The sequence below is a fragment of the Delphinapterus leucas genome, chromosome 15, assembly GCF_059928025.1.
Source record: "Delphinapterus leucas isolate spDelLeu-1000000601 "Yukka" chromosome 15, BTC_Dleu_Yukka2, whole genome shotgun sequence".
NCBI lineage: Eukaryota > Metazoa > Chordata > Mammalia > Artiodactyla > Monodontidae > Delphinapterus > Delphinapterus leucas.
The window spans coordinates 74276764-74299310 of NC_143143.1; the positions used below are offsets into that span (position 1 = coordinate 74276764).

The window sequence follows — 22547 nt, forward strand, 5'->3', positions numbered from 1 at the left end:
TCACCTCCTCCCTCTCCATTTTATAAAGAGGACTGCAGTCTAGAAGGGTGGTGCGACTTGCCCAAGGTAGGTGAGCAGAAGGCCCAGGTCCCAGAGGCCCATAACCCTTCTGTGTAAGGTCCATGGACAAGCACGTAGGCATACTGTCCTGGCCGTGAATCCTAGCACGGCCGCTCGTTTAGGGTCTCGTTCCTGTGGCTGTTAAAGAAATTTCAAAATACATACTTAAATGACATTTAATCTGTTACCAATATTGACTTGACCCTCAGAACAACTCTGAGATAATTATTATCCCCATTTCACAGATGAAAAAACCGTGGTACAGAGAGGTTAAGTAATTTGCTTAAGGTCACACAGCTAGTAAGTGACAGAGTCAATATTCAAATCAGGCTGTGAAAGCATTAAAGTCCCCAGGATATGAAACTCGGTACCTATTTTTTCCTGCCTGCAGGTGTGGTGGGGCCCTAAGAGAGGGCACTGGGGCTCAAACAGGAGCATGAGAGACATGGGAGGCCTGGAGTATGACCAGTCCCCCCCAGGAAGGTCCCAGGCAGGGAAAGGAGGGGAGAGGTCAGGCCCACGCCTCCCTGCCTGCCCCCATACCTCCAGGCAACACAAGGTGGCCGGCAGACCGTAAACCCTTTATTTCCAAACTATAAATAGATCTGCTCTCTGAGAAAAGATGCTCTCCAGGCGATGAGGCCCCATCTTCTCCATCTCCCGTTCCTAACTGGCCCATAGTCCAAACCCGTTGTACCTCTGAAATCACCACCTTGGCTCTCAGAGCCTGGCAAGTGGCTGCGACGCCAGCACCGCTTGGGCCCCGCTCCAGCCAGGTCTGAGGCTGGCCTGGCGCTCACCCCTGTTTGACCAACTCCCTGCCCTGGCCCACCACGTGGTCACGTGCTCTTGAGGCCAGCCTGGGAGACCCCGGCCTGCTGCTCCCCAGCGGCTGGGAGGGGCCACCCGGGTCCCCGAGCTGCCGACAGGTGTGAAGGCTGGGGAGCAGCCTGCTTCCAAGCTGCGCCCTGGCTGGTCACTGCTGCCCCTGGGCCACAAAGCGCCCCTCCTCCTCTTCGTTGTCCTCTTCCTCCGGCTGGCTGGTCCGGAGCAGCAGCTCCAGGTCGGGGCTGGAGCCCAGCCCCTTCATGGGCTTAGGGCCGCTGTCACCTGCGGACAGAGGCAGCCCAGTTACAGACCCGGTGTGGCCTGACGTGAGCATGTGCTGAGGCCCCCAGGCCCCCATCCACCCCCCGGAGACGGTCCCTGTGACTTCTCGGAGGAGTGGCGGTGGAGAATCACCAGGCAAACTTCCTCAATGAGAGGGACAGCCGGTGCAGAGGCAGCTGAACTGTGCAGACCAGACTGCAACTGCTTTGGGGAGTCAAGAGCCACCTGCCTCTTCCTGGCAGGGCTGGCGGAGGGGAGCCTGTGGAGCTAAGAGTCACGGGGAAAACGTCATCAGGAGACATCAGGGCTCTGGTTACCTCTGGAATGCAGGGCTTTGAGGGCGATGTGCAGGGATATTCCCGAGAGGCAGAGGGCGAAGCCCAGCCAGTTCAAGAGACTGATCTGATCGCCCAGCAGATGAGCTGCCAACAGCAAAGTGCAGACTTCCTGCAGGAAGGGGACGTGCTCAGGAGGAGGAGGCGGAGGGCAGGGGCCCCGGGCACACCCACAGGGTAGAGCCAGACCTGCCAAAACTCCCGGGGCCTGGGCAGGCTGGCCTGCAAGGCAAAGGTGGAAGCCTCCCCAAGCTCAGCGAACCAGCCTGTGACGCTTTTTCCCCCTTTGTGTTACTGAGATGCAGCAGGAGGAGGTGCTTTTCACAGGGCTGTCAGGACTGGCAAACAAATGCAGGCTGGGAGCACAGGGTAGCAAGCCCACAGCCATGCCCACAGAAGTGGAGGAAGCTGCCCTTCCAGAAGGCGCCTGCGGATGGACAGCCTCTGCTGCCGCAGGGGAATGAAGTCACACTGGGCTCTACAGGACGCACACTGCTCACGGGGTTTTTCGTACACACTGACTGCAAATGGGACCTGTCAGATGATGCATTCTGAGAAGCACAGCTTATGCCTCATCATTTGGTTGGCAAGACCCTCGGGGAACCCTATACTTCTGGTTTTAGGCAACACTGCTCCAGTATCAGTGTCTGCCTGGTCCATGGCCCTGAGCAGGAAGGAGTGAGAGAGGGTGGGGGAAGGAAGGGGAGAAGTGATGAGAGGAGAGGGTAGGGGTGCTGCTGGACAGCAGTAAAGGCAGGATTGGCGAATGCAAGGCACGCGTGATAAAACCATCCCTTACTGTGCCCATGGCAGACATTACCAATGAATCACAGAACTCTACGCTAATGAGTCTGACTGGGGGCTTCTCAATCCTGGCTCCAGGTCACTGCCAAATGACCAGAGCTGGCATTCCTGGTAAACCGTAGATGCATCCCAGGACTGGTGGAGTCAGAACTGGCTTTGAATCCCACTCGGCTACCTCCTAGCTGTATATCCTTGGGTACGAGCAGCTCTTCATGTCTGTTTCCCCATCTGTGAAGCAGGGATGTGCATCCCCACCTCACACGGCCATGGTGATGGAAGGAGTGCAGGTGACAGCAGAGTGCGCAGCACCCTAACTAGGCACTTCCGTCTCTTCTCTGCAGGGCTCTGGGATGTAGGAGCTGGGACACCCTCAGGGGTCTCCCCTCTGAGACAGGGCTGGAGTCACCTCCAAGACTGTACCTTAAAAATGCCGGCAATGGAGAGAGTGAGGCTGGAGGTTCTGGAGACCAGGAGGAACTCAGAGAAGCCCAAACCAAAGGCGAGAATCCCGCCAAGGAAGAGGCTCCCAAGTACCCGCAGGAGCAGCCCTGTGTCCTGGAAACGGAAGATTTTCTCAGATGTGGACAAATGGAGACCTGGAAGCAATGGGAGGAGAGAGCGGGAGGCCATGTCCCGGGTGTGCCTGCCTGGGCGGCCTCGCCCTACCCGGCAGCCGGGTGAGCTTTGCCCTGCTGCACTGCACACTCCCTGCACCCGCTGCCTGTCTGAGGCCCTGAGCACAAGCACGGAAGGTGCCAGAGTCCCACGGAGGTGGCCTGAGACTTGGGGAAGCCCCGGGGCAATACAAGCCAGGGATCCTTATAGGGAGTGATGGGGAGGCTTCTGAGCCTCTGGGCTAGAGTAGAGGGGGCTGGCACTGCAGAGGAAATCGGGCAGAAGCGCCTTGCTCCTTCATACGTCATGTACCTGCCCGTCTTTGGGGGAGGAGGGGTGGGGGAGGGTGACTTCATGTGGCCTTGGCAGCTGTGATACCCAGTGGGCCACAGAGAGACGGGACAGCCCATCACATGAGGACTGTCAATGTCCTGGGCCACTGGAGGAGTACCTTAATTTCAGGTGGGTCGCCTCTAAACAGGGATGAAACTCTATCTGTACAAACCTTCTCCATTTAGTTACAAAGCTGTGGGGTTTAGCCAAGACATGCCCCCTTTCTGGACCACAGTTCCCCCACTGATTAAATGAAAGGGTTGGGACTAGACCAGAGAATATAATTTGATGAACAGTTCTCAAAAAGTAAACACACATGCGTACAAAGACCTGACAAAACCACGGCCCCTTGTTCCAGAGACACCCACACAGGCCTCCACGCACCAAGTTGCGCTTAGACTTTCAGAGGACCCTTGGCCCTCCGACACTGCCCATCTGAGAGAATGGTTCCCTTCCCTGCAGGAAAGGCCCCTGGTATAGAAGCAGGCGTGAAGCTGAACCCCCGACTCAGCAAATGGACGCCTGTGGGAGCAGGAGACTGGCCGGGTCCTGTGAGATTTGGGGGGGGAAGCACCAAAGAAATGCAGAGCGACAGCCCCCCCCCGGGGAAACAGCCCCCCGAGGTAGGACATCTTGTCTGGTGCTGGGCTTAGCAGTGCGGCAAAGGCGCTGGCAAACCGAAGGGGGTTCGGGGAAGAGCAGCGTAAGTAATGAAGGTGCTGGGGGATTAACTTACCAGAAAAGATTAAAGGAGCTAAACCCCTGCAGCTCTGCTAAGTGATGCCCAGCAGGGGCTCTCGGGTGGGGGTCTGCAGAGACGGGGGAATGGTGTGAGCACCCAGGAAGGGAGGCAGAGTGTGGCGTCTGGTGAAGGGGGCGTAAGGAAGGAGTGGAGAGAGATTTTAAAAGGGAAGAAAAAAGGAGGCTGCAGAACAGAAGTTTCCTGGACAACGGAGCTGCAGAATAATCTTCTCCGAGAGGTCTGAGACACTTCACTGCTTGGAACTTAAATGGACGTGGGACAGAATTCTCTGTAATAACCCCGAGGACAGAAGGCACTCAGAGAGGAAGGATAAACAGATAGGGGACGAAGACTCGTTCCAAAACACTGGGGAAAGGAAGGCGGTGGGCCCCCTGCCTCCCCTTCCCCCAGCCCCCCAGCCTTGACACATCATCCTGCCTCTGCTCTGGGAGACACTGCTCACCTGCCTGGGCTCCTGTGTGCCGCCCTCTCCCCTCCCCCTCTCCCTTGCCCCAGAATTGTGCACTCGGCCAAGGCCAATCCCCGACACGTCTCCCCACGTCTGAACCTACTGTTCCCCCTTCCTGGGACGCCCGCCCCCATCAGGCTGTCAAAATCCCATTCATTCTCCAAAATGCACTGTCTGGGAAGCCTTGACCTGCCTTTCCACCCCACCATCCTGGAGCAATTCATGACCCTGTGCTCCTTCTAAAAGAAAGAACGCATCATGGTTAAGAGGAAGGACGCCGGAGCCAGCTGCTGGATCCAAATTCAGGTGTGTTTACGAGCCATGGGACCTTGGGCAAGGCTATCTCTACTTCTCTCTGCCTCAGCTTCTTTCATCTGCACGATGGGGCAGTAACAGCACTGGCACACAGGCTTTGGGGGAGTATTAAAGGAGTTAATACGCTTAAATTGATCAGAACAGCCCTGGCATACCTTTAGGGCTGTCTGCATTCACCGTCATCACCGCCTGGTGTACTTATTCTACATGCGCTTTCTACGTAGCATTTATGTGCTGGATTCCAGCCATTTGGTTTAAGTGTCTGTCCAGCCCCCAAACCAGGCACTGCCAGGGAAGGGACCACCATCTCTGATCTCCGTAACCTCTGCAGCTACCACAGTGACAGGCTTGGAGCGGGGATGGGAGCTTTGCTGCACTGAAGTGCCCCCGAGGTGGACGACCCCACGTACCTTCAAATACGGCAAAGAGAGGGAAGAGCCCCAGAAACATGAGTGGCTGCAGGTGGAACATGGTGTCGATGGGGTTCTGGAGCCCTGCAGAAAGGGACACGGGCGAGCCATCAGGCCTGGCCCGCCTTCACCCCGCCTGGTGCCTAGGCCCCTCACTCACCAAGTTCCGCCTTCTGCAGGAGCATCTGCGTGAGTGTCCAGCGAATACCCCCGATGAACGAGGCACCCAGCACCAAGGCAAAGCCCTCAGCGTTGAACTGTGTGGACTTGTAGGTGAACATGAAGAGGCCCCCGGCGATGAGAAGAACCACCAAGACCAGCGCCGCACGCTGAAAGGATGGGGAGCAGTTGCAACCACCTTGGGGGTCTCAAGTTCACACCCAGAGTTTGGGGGCCAGCAGCCACCTTGGCTGCCCCTGGGGCGAGACACCCTTCTACCTGCCCCACCCTGGGGTCCTGGCCAGCCCCTGCCCGTCGGTGTAGCAGGGCTGACGTCCAGCTAGCATGTACCGAGATCCTGAAATACGGCAGTGCTTCCCTACAGCTGTCCTAGGTCCCCACGTGGCCCCAGTGGCCCCCCCGGACCCAGGAAGCAAAGGGTTCTTGCTGTACAGCAGGAAGCCCGCAGGACCCGCTGCCCCTTGAACCCTGTCTCCTTTGGTCACTGCTCCTGCCATACCGGTTTCTGAATATTCTCAGTAGCGCCCTGTGTCTAGGTCTTTCCTCAGCGAGTTAGCGCCACCTGGGCTGGGCTTATCTCCTCGGTCACACGCAGTGACAAGCCACTGCTCAGGTTCCCCTTGTTATTCTTAGCATCTGTGGGGGTAGGAGGAACACAAGAAAAGCTGGGGCCTCACCAGCTCCTCCAGCTTGAAGATCAGAGAGAAGATCAGGATGAAGAGGACAGCCGAGGATTTGGTCATCGTGTACCTGCGAGGGGAAGTCACCCGTGACACACCGCTGCAGCTGGGGGCACGGACCCACAGCACAATCAGTGGGCTGCAAAGGGTCGGGAGGAGACCCCTGACTTCCCTGAGGGCAGCAGGGCAATCTGGATACAAAGACCAAAGTAAGGCGGCCTGAGTCATCTGGGATGATACCTGACCTTTAATCGGAAGAAATCTATGCCTAAGAGGCCTCTGATTACCACCAGGGAGAAACTGAGCTTCCTGAGTCCTGTTATTTACCGACCCCTCAGTGCAGACCACGACGAGGCGGGAAGAAGGAGAGAAGGGGAGAAAGAGAGAAGGCAGAGGCTGTGCTCGCTGCAGCGCAAAATCTGAGATAAGAAAATAACTGTTCCGCCTGCCCCTCTGTGCCCCTTTCTCCGCTGCCCTGTCACCATTCCGTCTGAGCCCCCGGATTCCCCAGGCCACCTGGCAGGGAGGCACGACACCCCCCCTCCGTGCCTGGCTCACTGCAGAGGCTGGCAACTTCCAGGCGAGCTGCTGGGTGCCAGGGAGGCGCGGAGAGAGCAAGGGGGTTGGGTCCCAGAGGGCAGTGTGATGGCTGGCCCGTCGCCGGGCACACAGACACGGTGCTGGACAGAGAGCCCCCAGGGCGGTGGTGGGCGTGGCCGGTACTCACAGTGAGACGGTGATGTAGAGGAAGCTCCAGTTGGACAAGCCCACGTCAAGCGCCGTTGCCAGTGCTGCGGAGACACGGGCCCCACCGGACACGCAGCCAGGGCAGGCCCGCGCGGGTGCCCGCAGTGAGCACACCTCTCCGTGAGGCGCCCGAACGCCCCCTGCCGTGGCCTGTAGGCCTGCCTTTCTCTGGGGTCCTGCCCGCCTTCCTTTCTACCCAGCAACTGAAGGGTTAACTCCTGGCCCCCCCCCCCAAAAGGGGAGGGGGCGGCAATCCTCCACCTGACCGGCTGCGGCCACTGCAGCTCCCACTTGTTGAATACTTGGAACGTCCCCCTGAGGAGGGAGGGGTGTTAATCGGACCCTGATGCTCCCCGACTGGAAACTCTGCAGAGTGGCTCCCGCCTCTCTCAGGATGAAACACACACTCCTCTCGGAGGACCTGGCCCTCCAGGATCTGGCCCGGCCACCTTCTCGGTTCGCCTCTCTCCCCCTTCCTCCTACCAACGCTGAGTCCTCAGCCTCTCGAGACACTTTCAGTTCCCTCTCAGACCTACCCACGCAGCAACCTCACCCAGGCACACGAGTGCCTCCCGTCAACTCCCCCTCCGGGTCTCAGCCCACTCAGCCCCTGCTCCGGAAATCCTCCCCTGTGCCCCGTGGCCCCCAGGCGCCCCCTCTGCTGCCCGAGGGCAGGCACCCTGTGCCCTGCTCACTACTGTCTCCAGGCCTTGGTACCTGCTCGGTGTGTGTGTTCAAGGGCGTGGGAACGACCGGCCACTGCTGCACGGCCCCCGCATCCCCCCCCCCCGCAGCGTGGCCGGGAGAGCCTAAGCTTCAAGCCACAGAGGCTTCCTTCCTTCTGGTCCGGGCCTCTGGCTTCCCGAGCTCCCTCCTGCCTCCAGGGCCCTCCCCGGACCAGCCCGCGGGCACGTACCTGTGGGAGCCACTCTTCTGAGGTAGTCGGTCCAGCTCAGCACCACACGGGCCCTGTGGCTGGAGCACTGAACCAGGGCCCTGGACAGGGCAGAGAACAGGAAGATCACAGCCAGGTGCAGCATGGTCATGAAGAGGGGGAAGTGGAAGCTCTGTATGGAGCCCAAGCACAGAGCACAGACGGCGGTGCTGTTACTGCCTGCTGCCAGCCCCTGGCTCCCGCCTCCCGCCTCCCTCCTCGCCTCTACCTGGCGGCGGGGCGCTGAGGGCGCCGCAGTGTACAAGGGGCCTTAGGAACCCCACGGCTCCCCAGCTCATCCTGCGTGCCTCCCCCTCTCCTGATTTCCCCTCCATCCCAATATTTAAGGGGAATCCCTGGCATGGCCCTGTCGCATCACTGGTGGGAGTGGCTTCCAGTGTGACTGGTTGAAGCCCATGCCTCCCTGCTGTTAAATACTGGGGGGCGCTGTAGTCCTGGCCACAGCCATCTCCTACCCGGCCGGGCTGGCGAGGCCCCCGCGTTACCTTGGTCAGCCACTTGTTGTAGAAGGTGATGCCGATGGAGAAGCAGTAGTAGAGAAGGACCAGCCCCAGAGTCAACACCGCCCTCCACACAAAGGCCACGTCGAGGGCCCACCTCCCCATCCGTGGAAGGTGCAGCTCCCTGGCTCTGGTCAGTGGGGGCGGACCTCTCCTGAAGATGCCCGCAGGGCCCGCAGGAAGGGCCAGTCGAGCTGGACCCGCGACTTTCAACAAGCGCGTCTCCTGGCTGGCGCTCTCGCTGCCTCCATGATCGGGAAGCGTCCCCTGAGCCCTAGACTCTGTCCTCACCTAAGGGGCTGGTGGCCCGAGCCGACCCTCTCCATGATCAACTGCGTACACGACTCGCCGGACCCCGGGGCTGAGGCTAGAAAGAGGAAAAGGCCGTTCCGGTGGCTCTGGCAGGGGGAGGGCTACCCCACGTGTCCTCCCCAGCCCTGGCCCGCGGAGAGTGGAGCGAAGCGGACAGGACTGCAGGACGCACAGCTCCCTGTCACGTCCACTCTCCTGTCACTTCAAGCTGTTCTCCATGAATTTCCACCAAAGTGACCTTTTAAAAATGTAAATCTGATCATGTCAGAGAAGACTGCATCCCTTCAGTAGCTCCCAGGCTCCTACGATAAAGACCAAAACCCTCCCCTGGCTAAGAAGGCCTGCTCCGCCCTGCCAGACTCTTGGTGTCCTCGTCCTGCCACAGGGCTTTCCTTTTCCCAAACACATCGGGCTCTTTCCTGCTGCCCCAGGGAGCTGAACGCTCTGCCCACCCTTCATTCCTTCCTCAGCAGATCCTACTTATCTTCAGCTCGAATGGCATTTCCTCAGGGAGCACCGCCCCCCACATGGGCCCCCCTGAGATACAGGCTGCTCCCACGGCTCCCCTACTTTTCCTTCATCGTGCTTGTGTGAGGCTGTGTCCCCCAAGGGGCTGTGCGCTCCGAGCACACCGGAGCCACAGTGCCCATGTCAGCTTACACCCACCTGGCACACTGTGCGTTCCCTTATGGTTTGATGGCTCGATGCAAGAAAGGGCACGTGATTTTCAGAAGATGGATCTGGGCTTTAAGGCGTTGAAAACGAACTGGTCAGTACTAGGGCGTGGACTACCAGTCAGTCAGAATTTGAGCTAAGTCTATATGCCATAGTTTACATCCTTTACCAGAAAAATAAATTCATGACAAAAAAAAAAAACCAAAACAAAACAAAAACCAAACCGGAAAAGCCACACCTCCCATGCCCTAGCCTCTAACAACCACTCCCATGGAGGCAGTGCCTGCCTGAGGGTCTTGCCAGAGGGAACCACTCCCTGCCCCTCTATCAATCCAGCCAAGCCTAATGAGTGTCCAGAGCACGCAGGCTTGGGGAGACCAGGCGTACCCGGGACCAGTGTGACCCACCTGCTGCCTCACCTCCTCCTCTGAGACACTACCCCCCTGCTGAAATGCCACCTCCTTCTGGAAGCCTTCCTAGAACCATCCGATCAGACATACCTTACCTCCCCCACCCCTGGTCCTTTCTAAAAGGAGAAATCACATTCAGTTCTATACTCTGGAACCTGGCTTACCGTGTCTCCTCCCCCGAGGCAAACTGGGAGCTGGCACAAGGTTTTGCCCAGAGGACACCCTAGGCTGTGGCTCTCTTCAGGAAACTCTGGAAACCTGTGCTGTTTTGGGGAGACTCTCCTAGCTTTTAGTGAGTCGGGAATATGGAAGGACAGTCCACATAACTAAGAACTGTTCGGCACCCTGCATGACTTCAACATCCACAGAGGTGAAAGATCTATTTATAATTCCCTGAACTTACAACCCAACTCTGTTTCACATGTAACACAAAGTAAATTTTCCATGGGTCTCCTAGGCACTAAAATGTCCAATAATACCTATACCATGTACACTGAGGGGAGACTGAACTGTTTTTGATAAAACGGTACCACGAGTTCCCAGTTTGGAAAAACGACCTCATCTACAGACACAGCAGGCATGGTTTTCAAGCTGCCAACGCGACATGGCTGCAGCCACCTGCACTGTGGCTTTCATACCCCCAGAGGTTCTACCAGAGGTGAAAGCACCCACTGCTTCTTCGTAGTTTCTAGTACCGCAGGGCCCAGGAACTCACATATTGAAACATTTTATCATCAATTATTTTCCTTTTATTTCCCTTTTATATTATGGTTAGGGGATCGTCAATTTTTAAAAAAAAAATTATGTGTAGGCCATTTTCATTAACCATAAATTTCTTTTGCAGATAATAAGGGGGGTTGTTACCAAAGTATCTGTCGTTCAAAAGAAGGTGTTGTATCCAGTGGGTTGAGAACCACTGTGCTAGGTGATCTCATGTGGTCCCATTCCTTGAAATGTGAGCTTACATCTCCCCAGTGTGGATCCCTCTCGCCGACCTCCTCAACTCCACAAGAATATCCAACTGCCTCCTTGTCCTTTTCGGTTGAATATCTAACATCAGGTGTCTCACACATAGCCTGTCCAGGGCTGCCTCCTGTTTTCCAGGAGTCATCCACCCTCCGTCCAAACCTCCTCTTCCCACCTCAGCCAGGGGCACCATCACCTGGTAACTCAGGCCAGAAATCTTGTTCTCACCCTTAACTCCTCTTTCCCTCGGTCCACATTCAATCAGCAAATACTGTCTCCTCTATCTTGAAAAACTATCCCCAGTAAGGTCCCATCTCCTGACCTCCACCACTACATCCGAGTCACCATGCTCCCCGCCCTACACAATGCACTGGCCTCCTATACGGTCCTCTCTGCTTCTGCCTGCAGCCCTCACAGACTCCTCTCCCCCAGCCAGAGAGTGCAGCACGGGGGCACCAAACCTACATCTAACAGCACTTCAGGCCTATGCTCTTTCCTCTATATCAATGTTTCCCAACTTTGGCATTATTGATATTTGGGGCCAGATAATTCTTTGTTGGGAGAAGGCCTGTCCTGTGCACTGGATCCCTGGTCTCTGCGCACTAGGTGCCTGTAGCATCCCTTCCCCCTCATCCCAAGCTGTGACAACCAAAAATGTCTCCAGGTGTTGCCAACTGTTACCTGGGGGCAAAACTGCTCCCTGTTGAGATCGACTGCTGATGTCCCACAGGAAACCACGGGGCGTGTTGGCACTAAGGGAGCTTTCTCCTGGCACTCCCTCCCTGTGGTTCCCCCAGGGCTCCCATGCCAGGGCAGTCTGCACCCTCCTGTGAATCGACTTCTTGCACCTTCTGGCTTCCAGTGGGGTTCCTGCTCCAACACTGCCAAGCCTTCCCTCCACCGTTCAAATCCTACTCTTCCTTCAACGAGCCAGTCCAGGTCCCCCACCTGCAGAAAGTCCCCATGCCCACCCCAGCCCACGCGGAGCACCTTCTCAAAGTCAAGGAGGCTCCTAACTGGCGTCCCTGCTTCCTCTCCCCCGCTACAGCCTGGAGTCCACCAATCAGCCCCAGAGGTGGTCTGAGCACAGAAAGCAGACCAGGCCCTCTGGGGCTGACCCTGACTCCTCAGCAGGCCCAAGAGGAAGGCCTTCCACCCTCTGGCCTCTGCCCATATCTGCAACCTCATCTTCCCTCCCGCCCACCCGCCACGCTGGCCCCTCGTTTGTCCAACACATCAAGCCTGTGTCTTTCTCTGCATTTGCTGTTCCTTCTGCCCGGTACACTCCTCCACAGACCTGTGCTTGGCTGAACATCCTGGTTGAGGGGGAGACCTCCTAATCCTCCTGGCACCTCCCACTACCTGACGTTTCCTTGTTTGTCCACGTGTTCACTGCCCATCCCCGACTCCCACCCCACCGCGGGACGCGGCCTCTCCAAGGGCAGGGCCGGGGCCGCGTGATGCCCGCCTGGATCACGTCGCGGGCGCTCGGGAAACGCCGGGGAGAGCGCGCGCGCGCGCGGAGGCCCGGACCCCTCTACGACCGGGACACTGAGGCCCGGGATAACGAGCTCCCCGGGGGGCCCCGAGCCGCGGCGCGCGTTGCCAAGCCGGGATCCCGCTCCCAGCCCCGCCCGGGTCCACCCCCTGACCCCGGGAGGGCGCAGAAGGGCCGCCGCGCGGCCACTCACCTCGGCCGCGGAAGCTCCAGGCCCGGATCCTCCTGCCGGAAGTGCGAGGCCGAGCGTCGCCACGGGGGGGCAGTTCTGCCGGAAGCCGCTGAGGGCCGAGAGGGGGCGGTGTCGGGGGCGGGGAGGCGGTCAGGGGCCGGTCCTCCTGTGCCGTCTGCGGGGCCCAACGCTGTGCGCTTCCGCTGGTCGGGAGACCCCTGGGGCCCGACGCCGAGACTCCCCCCGTTCGGTGTTGTGTCTCCTGCGCTCAACCAGGGTCTCGGTCTGGAGCCTCGGTGCCTGCTGCGGAGCCCTGCGCATCGCGGGCAGCCAGAAAACAATCACCTACTTACAAATTAAGTATTTACCGTATTCCAACACAGGGCTGGGCAACGATGGAAACACCGAGCTGGATCTCTCCTGGGCTTTTTCTTCTGGGAGCTCAAGCCAGCTGGGGAGTGATGTCAGAGGCATTAAGTTTTAGGACTTACAAGATCCGTGGGAGGGAATAAATAATAAACATTTGTGAAACATCTTCCGTGGGCCTGAAAACTTTATAAGAATGATCTCAATTTCATTAAGTTGAGTAAGGGGAGAGCATCCCAGACAAGAGGAAATAAGGAGGCGAGGAGAAGGCTGGAGCCTGGCTTGGAGTCCACTTGTTTATAAGGAGAGTTAACAAAAACCATGGTTGGAAAAGTAGCCAAGGGGCAAGTTGCAGTAGTCCCCAAAATGCCAGCTAGGGAGTTGAGGTCTTACTCATCTTTCAGGATGGATTAAAAGGGTCAGAGCAGTTCGAGAGAGAGAGAACCATTTAGGCCAGGGCAGGCTAGGGTTGCAGAGTGAAGCCCAGTTTGGGACTTTTTGCCCCTCCTGGACTGTGGCTCTAAGGCTGGCTGCAAACAGGAGTCCTTGCAAGTGACTCAGCTGGGCTCCCTGGCCTCTCTGAACAGAAGGCCCAAGGCCAGAGTGTAAGCAGTTCCTTATGCAAACCGCTGCTGCCCCGCCCGCACCAGCTGGCATCACCAGGCCTTCGTTCATTCAGCACTTACCAACACCCACAATGGCACCCAAGCTCTTGGCTTTATTGACTCCCCAAGGCTGCACGTACTTTCTATGCCTTTTGAAAGCGCTTGTCCTCGCCCCCTTCTCCTTCAGAGGCAAGATAAAGTATCTACTTCATCACCGCCCTCATTCAAGCCTCCCAGCTACCAAGGCTGAGGTTTGAGCGACAGAGACAGTGTAGAACACCAGCTGGCAGGCTGGGCACTAAGCACCAGCAACACACAGTGTGAAGAACATGTCTTCTTTGTCAGGCACTAGTACTCGAGCTGTTCCCTGGCTGTGTCCCTGGCAGGGAGGAGAGGGAGGCCATGTCCTCGAGGGTGTGCAGTATGCCTTTCCCTGCTATACCTGGCAGGCCTGACTGGAAAGCACTTTGTCCTGGTGTGACAGTCTGTGAGCATCCTTAACCAGCAGGGGTGTGTGTACGTGTACGTGTGTGTGCAGGCATGTGCATGTGGGGCAGGGTCGCTGAAGAGGAGGAAGGGGCTCTGGGAAGGCGGCTGAGGGCTCTAGCTGGAGCTCTCCAACGTCTCCCAGACACAGTGAAATGAACGCTTGTCAAGGTGAAAGCTCCCTTGGGCAGGGAGCAAGTACAGAGAAACAGCTGTTAATGGGAACCAGTTTGTACATGAAAGAGTATTTATTGAAAACATGGTTACTGACAGGAAGCTCCTGGCCACTCTCAGGTTACAATCTTGGCTCACAACTGGAAGTGTTACCTTTTTTTTTTTTTGGCCTCCCATTTTATTTTCCCTCAAACGTTCCATCCTAGGATAGGTAGATCTTATATAAATATATATACATGTCTGTATAAGTATGGCCTATAGTAAAGAAAATATATAGTACACTCTTCATTGGGCAGTACCCACCATGCTAGGCTACCAATACTGAATGCCACTGTGTCCACGCGTGTCCAAGGAGACGGGCTGTGCGTGTGGTTTACAAGTGCTGCAGCACCAGGGAAGCCTCACTGGCACAGCTGTGGCCTCCGCTGGCCCCAGCCGGCTCCCTGAAATCATGGCCAATGGCAGAAACCACAGCGTTGGGGGAGGGAGGAAGGGAGGCTAACCTCCCGAGGTCTGGAAGGCCAAAGGAAAGCAAACCGGAGGGGCCGCAATTCAGGTGAGGTGGGAGCTTTCTCCCCGAGGAAGGAAAAGATATAAATGTGGCGGGAGGGGAGTGGAATCTAGTGACCTCACCACAGTCTAGACCCAGGCTTCATCTGGGCTCTTCCTTGAGACTAAGAGGGTGGGACTTGGCCTGCATGTCTCTGACTTGCCAGGATGAGAGACAGAGCTTGTAGGGAGACATGTCCATCTGCCCAGACAACTGCGTGGGCAAGAGGATCCGGTGGCTCCTGAGACCAGAGATGTCAGAGATGAACCTCAGCAGCACGTCGGCCCTGGACGAGGCCAGGTGAGCCCTCAAGAAGACGGCAAAAGCAAGGGCAAGGCAGCTACTGAGCAAAGGCCAAGGCTTCCACTTAGATCTGAGACACAGGCCCGGGTCACCCGAAGGCAGCCTCTCCAAGGCTCTCAACATGCCCAGCACGTCTGTCCTCTGGGGCGGCCTTTCCTGGGCCAGCTCTCGCCCGCTTGGGGATCCAGGCAACTGGCGAGCAGGGTCAGGAAGAAAAGGTGAGTGGCCGTTGTTAACTCCAGCTCAAGAAGCAGTTTCTTGGCCTGGAAGGCAAGGGCGTCTGCTGTTTATTCCTCACGGCCCGACCCCAGGCTCCCCGGTGATGGGGACGGCAGAGCACCCTGCCTTCACGGCTCAGAGTGCACAGGGACCAAGAGGAAGCTCTGGGTGGCCCGAGGTGGGTCTGAGGAGTGACTGGCATTGACTGGCCACCACGGTCACTATAGATTCTGTACAAGCAAAAGACAAGGCACCAGACTGTGAGTGTTCCTCCTGGGCCGCAAGTCCCTTGCTGGGTACCGTTGGCTCCGGCTCTGGGCTCAGCCGTAGTGATAGACAAAGTCGTAGCTGCTGGGCTCCTTGGGCACTGGCGGCGGGGCCTCGGGGATCTGGATGTTCTCCAGGTCCAGCAGCCGCAGCTTCATCTCCATGCTCAACAGGGTGTCCAGGTCACTCTTGGTCAGCTCACTGGACATGTCCTTACCCAGAAGGGCACTGAGGCCGTCGATCCAGATGCAGTACTGTGAGAAGCAAGTTGCAAAATGTCACTGGTGGACCCTGGTCAGCGGGAGGTCCTGCCAAAGTCCCTTTGCTGACAGGGCTCACACAGCCTCTTTGGGCCCTATTCAGTACAGGCAGGACTCATCTGGGATAAGAGCAAAGGTAAACTGGGAGGTGATTGTTCACTTTCTCAAAAGACCTTCTGATTTTTATAAGGGATTTACACTTAAACTCCCTAAAATAATATGAAGTGTGATTTTTAAAAATGCAATTAATAAATACAGCAAAACAAGAACTAAGAACAGGGACACCAACTAGTTTCTCTTTACAGAAACCTGAAATTGCCCTGGAAATTTGTAATGGTGGGGGGGAGCACATATTAGGTGAAAAGGCAGGAAACAAAAGGAATCTCTGTAGAATCTCAATTTTGTTTCAAAAAAAAGTTAAAAAAAAAAAACAACCGTCAATAAATGTTAAGAATAAGTACTAGAAAAACTGAACTAGAGGGTCTCATGAGAAGAGGGAATAACAAAGAATTCTCAGCCCATCCCTCCCTAACTTCTGTTCCATCTTTTTCCTGCCTTTGCTCACCTGTCTCCCACCTGCTAGTTCTTCACTTCTTCCCAATCAAACTCCACTGGCAGCTCAGGCCCTGCCTAAGGGTCTCCTCTTTCAGAAGCCCCACCTCCAGTTCCCTCCACTGGCTCTCAGAGCTCACCAGACATGTATGCTCTCAACCACAGCTGCTTTTCAATATCTAGCATCTTCTAGTGCTACAGCTGAAACTGTAGTCCCCATGTAAAGAGGACCAGATCCACCTGGCTTCAAAGTCCAGGTCAGATCCACTACAACATATGCCCCAGAGCCCTGGAGAGGGAGGATCTGTCAGGCTCACTTGGGTGGGTGGCCACGCGGAAACTGAAAAGAGAAGCATTTTCCTAGTTCCAGGCAAACAAGTTATCCCTAGTTGGTGTCGGCAGCCTTCGTCACACTCTGGGGCCCCTGCCTTTAGGGGGATGTTTCTGTTCTGCCCACCCCTCCCCTCCAGCTGCAGGCACAGAGAAGGCCTCGCTGCCCAAGGCAGCGCCACGCTGCTCACCTCATACTTATTAGGTGCAATGAAGTTTAAGGTTTCGTCGGGGTCATACAGAATGGAGAAAGCCAATTCCAGCACCTCCTAAAGGAGAAAGGGCTTCAGTTATTTGGAGCAAGGGAATGGCCTGAGCCCTACATACCAAGAGCTTGGTCAAAGTCCTAGTGACTTGGCACCACCACCAAATATGCTGATTCAGATGTGATGTCATCAAGGTCCCAGGGCTCATGCACAAATGTGGCTGGAGATGAGGGCACCGGTAATCAACCCTCACTAACCCACCTAAGTCATGCCTAGGATGTGGTGATACTTTCTAAGATTGGAGAAAAATCATTTCTCAACACTCGGAACCTTTGAATGTCAGAGTCCACGACTGTATATTACCTTACATATATATCTGGGTAATTAAACTGAAAGTCTTAACAGTTTAAAAGACACACCACAACAGAAACAAACTGTGGCCAAAAATGGGACAACTGAGCATCAATAACATAACTGTAATGACTGAAACAAATATAATAGGCTTAAATCCATGAGTTCACAATACCACTAAAAAACCAAAGCAAAACACATGCACAAAATAGGTCACTGTTGGATGATACCAGGGAACTAAGTCCTTGTTTTAAAAGTAGGTACATAAAAGAGAAGAATCAAGCGTTTATCCTCCCTCCTTATAAACTGTACCACTGGGAAACCACCATAGATGATGGCAAGTCTCTCTTTAGAGAAGTAGTTCGACTAATAAACGAAAAGGGATGAGCGCACTAGAATATCACTAGTTTGCAAACCTTAATTTACTAATGAAATGAGGTACTGAGCATCCAGAGTCTGCTAACATCACAAAAAAGACAGACAACCAGACATTATGTGCCTCTTGATAGAACAGAATACCATCTAGGAAGGAGTCTGGCCAAAATAAAAAGGTCAAGCCTGAACTGGATCAAGCCTCTAGATCTCTCTACCAATTTACAGATCTGGGACAGAGGAATGGGCTCAACTACACCACAGGGAGACAATCAGCAGATTTCAGACTCTGGGAAACTACCAAACAAGCAACCTGGTTTCTTCAACTAATAAACTGCAAAGAGAAGGGAAAAAAAAGAGCTGCAAAAGATGGAGGGGGGGCTTCCCTGGTGGCGCAGTGGTTGAGAGTCCACCTGCCGATGCACAGGACACGGGTTCGTGCCCCGGTCCGGGAGGATCCCACATGCCGCGGAGTGGCTAGGCCCGTGAGCCATGGCTGCTGAGCCTGCGCGTCCGGAGCCTATGTTCCGCAACGGGAGAGGCCACAGCGGTGAGGGGCCCGCATACCACAAAAAAAAAAAAAAAAAAAAAAAAGATGGAGGGGGAACTTATGAATTAAGAAACTTAAAAGACTTATCACAGTGCAGAGACCCTATCTGGATTCTGATTTAGCAAACTAAGTGGGTATGAGTGTGTGTATGTGTGCATGCGAATACACATAAACACATATATTTTTGTATAGAGAAACGATGACATTTTTAAGACAATTAGTGGAAAATCAAACATCAATGGCATACTTGATACTAAATAACAACTTTTTATTTCCTTTTAGGTGTGCAAATAGTACTGTGATTATGTTAAGAGAGTCCTTATAATTTAGAGATTCATTCTAAATATTTACAGAAGAAACGATATAATACTTGAGATTTTCTTCAAAGTAATAAGGGAAGAGGGACAAGTGGATGGGTAGACTTTGCCCTGGTTGATGAGGCTGGGTGAGGCGTCTATGGGGGTTCTATCTATCTTGGCGTCTGTTCAAACTGTTCTTAACAAAACATTCAGGATGAACTTAACGTGAGACAGCATGGGGGCGAGAGGTCATGCACCTAGAAAGCAACCACCACCGACTACGCTCCACGTATCACTGTGACAGCAGCTCAGACTCTGGGCTGCCTCTCCACTCACCTTGTTCTGTTTCAGAGCACTTTTCTCTTTCATGTGGGGACAATCTTTCCCAGTGACAATAGCCTTAATGTCTGCAACAGGAACTGATAAATGAGGGGAATTAGTTTCTGGAAGCTTTATGTTGCAAGTTGGTCCTTGCATCAGTGCTGGAAGGGACGGCCCAGCCCCCAGACCCACAGGGCTGTATGAGCTCAGGGAGGGTTCCCCGCTCCGTGGTCGCTTCGCCTGGACTCTCTGGCCTGCTGCGCTGTGTCAAGTCTAACTGGAGGTGGGTTCAGGGCTTCTGCACTGTCTGCCTAGGGAAGGGGGCCTCAGACACTCACCTCACTTCCACTTCGTGGCGATAAAGATGACAACGGCCACGAGAGCAAAGGCAGCTAATAATTACTCTTACCCCCTGCCAGCCATTGTTCTAAGTGCTTTACATATAGGACTCATTCAATCCTCTGATGAGGGAAACGTGGCTATTATTCCCATTTTACAGAAGAATCCAAGGCAGGGGGGAGATTTAACTTGTAATTAATTAGAATTAACAGCAAAGCCAGGATGTGAATCCAGGCAGTCAGGCTTCAGAGCTTCTGCTCTTAACCACCGCCTTTCAATTTAGTCTTGTATCACCCTTTACAATCTGCAAAACCCATACCTGTAATCTCACTGAATTCTCCAAACGGCCCCTTGACCCCTAGGCCAGGTGGAGATGACCTCTGACCAACGGGGGAAATGGGTTCAGAGAAATAACTGGCCCAAGGCCAGATTACCAGTTTGAAGCAGCCAGGACTAGAACTCAGGTCTCCTGACAGCAAGTCCAGCTACCATGACACCCCAACAGAGAAATGAACTTACTTTTCTCCTGCAGGGATTCGAATGTCACCTCCCCTTGAGGGTTGTCGTCCAAGTCACCGTAGTGCAGGACCTTGTGGTTCAGGGCCAAGCGGCAGTACCAGAAACGCTCTGGAACACAAGGGAAGACAGGCAGGTGAGCAAGGACAGTTCCGGGAGAGGCCTGGGCACACGAGGGGCAAAAAGACGACTCATTCCCTGCCTGCTCCCCGCAGGGACTGCCCGGGCAAGTGCCCCCGCCCACTGCGGCGGCTCCGGGCAGTAGGGACAGACGGCACAGCGCCCAGGCCCTCAACTCACCTTGCCTCCGGCGATTCCCAATCTTTCGGAAGCTGCTCCCCTCACAGAGCCGGTTCAGGCGTTGCTGCTTGATCAGCTCAAGGATCTCGGGCTGGATCTTCTCCCTCAGCTCCCTGCGGTGGACATGCACCGGAGTAAGGAGAAGGTCACGGGGACAGCAGGCCTTCTGAAGGGAGGCAGAGCTGGCACACACACACCCCCACCCTCCCCCAGCATGGCACTTACACAATTGGCGGGGACTGGAAGTCATCCTGACTCATCCTCTCGGACTGGCGTAGTCGCAGAATCTCAGAGTAGCTCAGGCTCCGCAGTTTGCTCTTGAACTGATCCAAAGAGTTGGGTTTGGAGGGCAAAGCCCGAGTGATCTGCTCCCGGACTACCTGCATAACCTGAGAGAGAGGAAGGCGGCCGCCTCAGCCCTGGTCTGATAAACGGATGCCAGGCTCTGCCCTCCGCAGTCCTGAGCACGGTGGGTACCACAGGCATCCGCTGGGCAAGTAAGAGCACTGATTCTCTACTACTATCTCTTCTTAGTTACGTAGGACAAATGATGGATGGTGACAAATGGATTTTTTTTTTTTTTTGGCTGCACCATGGGGCATACAGGATCTTAGTTCCCTGACCAGGGATCGAACCCGTGTCCCCTACAGTGGAAGCGTAGAGTCTTAACCACTGGACCGCCAGGGAGATCCAGACAAGTGCTTTATTTCTCATACATTCTGGAGTCAGAGAGGAGTAGGTTCAGATCTCAACTCTGTGCTTCAATCTTCTCCTTGAGCAAGTCACTTAACATCCTCAGGGCCCCACCTACTCATCCTTAAAGCTAGAGAAAGGAAGACACGTCTTCGATAGAGGTTGCCACAAGCATATGAGTGAGACGCCATCTGGATGCACAGTGCCTGGCACACTGTAGTGTGTTCAAAACATGTGATAGTTCCCTTAAGACAACAACAGCTAAGTAAAAAGCAGGACACCATCTGCACATCCAGTCGGCTCCCCACCAACGAAGGAAAAATCTACAGCAAAACAAAGACCAGAGGGGCTTCTCTGGTGGCGCAGTGGATAAGACTCCGTGCTCCCAATGCAGGGGGCCCAGGTTCGATCCCTGGTCAGGGAGCTAGATCCCACATGCATGCTGCAACCAAGAGTTCGCATGCCACAACTAAGGAGCCCTTCTGCTGCAACTAACCGGCACAACCAAATAAATTTAAAAAAAAAAAAAAAAAGACTAGAGGGAAACATAAAAATGGTCATTGTCGCTGGATAGGGGAATTATAGGTAACTTTTTCTTCTTTATATTTCACAAATTTTTTACAATGAGATGAGCTTCAAAAAAGCCAACTCCTAGATAATCAGCTTTTGAGGGTCTAGCAGTGCTGTCAGAGAGTGGACTCAGAACGCATCCAGAAATGGCTACTGGTAAGTACCCCTGACATGCACTTCACTGTGGATCCACCCCGATGTCTCCATAACATCTGCAGTTCACAAAACTGCCCCAGTGCCTGCACAGAGTAAGTGCTCAGTAACCCACAGCTATCACTGTTATGTTTATCCTCCTGCCCCCGAAGGAAGGGGGGAGGGGCCAGTGCTGGTCTACTGGGCAAATAAGGGGCCCAGCAGGGAGACACCTGCTCAGGGTTACAGAGGGGACTGATGCTCTCAATGCCTCCGTCTTATGACTCAGTGCTGCAGACCACACTGTCCTCCAGCTCAGGTATTCCCCAGGCTCTGGCCAGCTGTCACAGACTGTCCTGGGATGGTCTCAGCCCACAGGCCCTAGAGCTCTGTGACACCGACCTTGTTGAAGTCCTCGGCTGTTGCCCTCATCTCCTTCCAGGTCTTGTTCAACAGCTGGATGCAGATTCCAAAGAGCTCTTCGAATGCTCGGTCATGGGTGAAGAACATTGGGTGGTAGTCGTTGCGCCCTTCATTTGCTGTGGAAGAGGAGAAACGAGGAAAGGATGAAGCTGGGAGCCCATGTCCAGAAACCTGGGATCCTCCACACCAAAGTCTGGAGGAACAAAACCAGACTGAGGACCAAGAAGGGTAGTGGATGGGGGCGTAGCTACTGAACATGCTAAATCACCAGCTCAAACAAGCCACATCCATGACTCCCATAAACAACTGTAGACGGTAAGCTCTCTTGGTAATTTTTTAAAAAGTACAGTAAGGCTGTCCAGTCCCATGGACACCTAACTCTATATCCTCGAGTCTCACCAGGCTCCTGAGTACAAGGAATGGCTGAAGGAAGGGGGCAGCCACACAGACTTACGCAGTTCCCCAACCTGTAGGATCTCACAGAGCATTCTGGTGAGCTCAATGGCACTGCGGCCAAAGGGGCACTCGTGCTTGTCTTCTCGGCTGCTGTTCTCCAAGACAATCTGTGGGCGGAAGAGGAACGGGAGGGTGAGGGAGGCAGGGAGGCGAGCGATGTGGCATCAACACAGAGAAAGCTGTTCCCCAGCCTTTACCCGGATGTAGGTGTCCTGATGGACTTTCGCCAAGTACAGCATGTTGTCCAAGGCCAGCATTCCAGGAGGAGTCTGGGTAAAGTCCATTGCTGGGTTGATATGGTTCTGTAGAAATAAACACACCTGATTTGAGACTCGGTAGACACTGCGTGCGAGCTCACCTGAGGGGGACCCCGATCACCCCTCCACCATATGCCGCCCGCACGTCACACCTGCCTCTGTTGTAGCTCCTGTCACGTGCCCATCTCTACTACGAGGCCGTGAGCTCCAGGCCACTGGACTGTACCTGACTCGTCTTGCATCCCCCCTGCCTAAATACTGCTGGGTGCCGAGTAGATGCCCAATAAGTATTTAACTGAATTAGCTCCATTCTCAAGTCATAGCCTATCACAAAATATCCACTCCAGATTTTCAAAGAACCT

General features: G+C 54.9%; 2 protein-coding genes across 7 annotated transcripts in view; both read right to left on the minus strand.

The window, feature by feature from the left end:
* Nucleotides 1–222: 222 nt before the first annotated feature.
* Nucleotides 223–12368, minus strand: SLC35H1 (solute carrier family 35 member H1). Of its 3 annotated transcripts, XM_022564972.3 has the most exons (11): nt 12310–12327; nt 9234–9312; nt 8241–8622; nt 7717–7867; nt 6781–6844; nt 6051–6123; nt 5354–5522; nt 5194–5277; nt 2730–2905; nt 1488–1617; nt 223–1170 (listed from the first exon to the last, which is right to left on the minus strand). In XM_022564972.3, exons 3-11 carry the CDS (start codon nt 8358–8360, stop codon nt 1037–1039), a joined length of 1101 nt encoding a protein of 366 aa, XP_022420680.1. In that variant the 5' UTR covers nt 8361–8622; nt 9234–9312; nt 12310–12327; the 3' UTR covers nt 223–1036. The 3 variants fall into 3 exon arrangements, with proteins under 3 accessions (XP_022420680.1, XP_030618763.1, XP_089753117.1); XM_030762903.2 differs by lacking the exon at nt 9234–9312 and having other exon boundaries at nt 12310–12368; XM_089896991.1 differs by lacking the exon at nt 12310–12327 and having other exon boundaries at nt 9234–9706.
* A 1612-nt stretch (nt 12369–13980) lies between these two features.
* The window catches only part of ELMO2 (engulfment and cell motility 2), a 38441-nt gene continuing 29874 nt past the window's right edge, over nt 13981–22547 (minus strand). For 3 of the 4 annotated variants that reach the window (XM_022565034.2, XM_089896992.1, XM_022565037.2), the window contains 9 exons: nt 22126–22230; nt 21927–22035; nt 21452–21588; nt 19880–20043; nt 19655–19767; nt 19358–19465; nt 18515–18597; nt 16592–16669; nt 13981–15512 (listed from right to left, as the gene is read on the minus strand). In XM_022565034.2, coding sequence (XP_022420742.1) covers nt 15312–15512; nt 16592–16669; nt 18515–18597; nt 19358–19465; nt 19655–19767; nt 19880–20043; nt 21452–21588; nt 21927–22035; nt 22126–22230 — 1098 coding nt within the window. In that variant the 3' untranslated portion in view covers nt 13981–15311. The remainder of the gene's footprint in view (nt 15513–16591; nt 16670–18514; nt 18598–19357; nt 19466–19654; nt 19768–19879; nt 20044–21451; nt 21589–21926; nt 22036–22125; nt 22231–22547) is intronic. The other variant, XM_089896993.1, reaches the window with a different exon arrangement.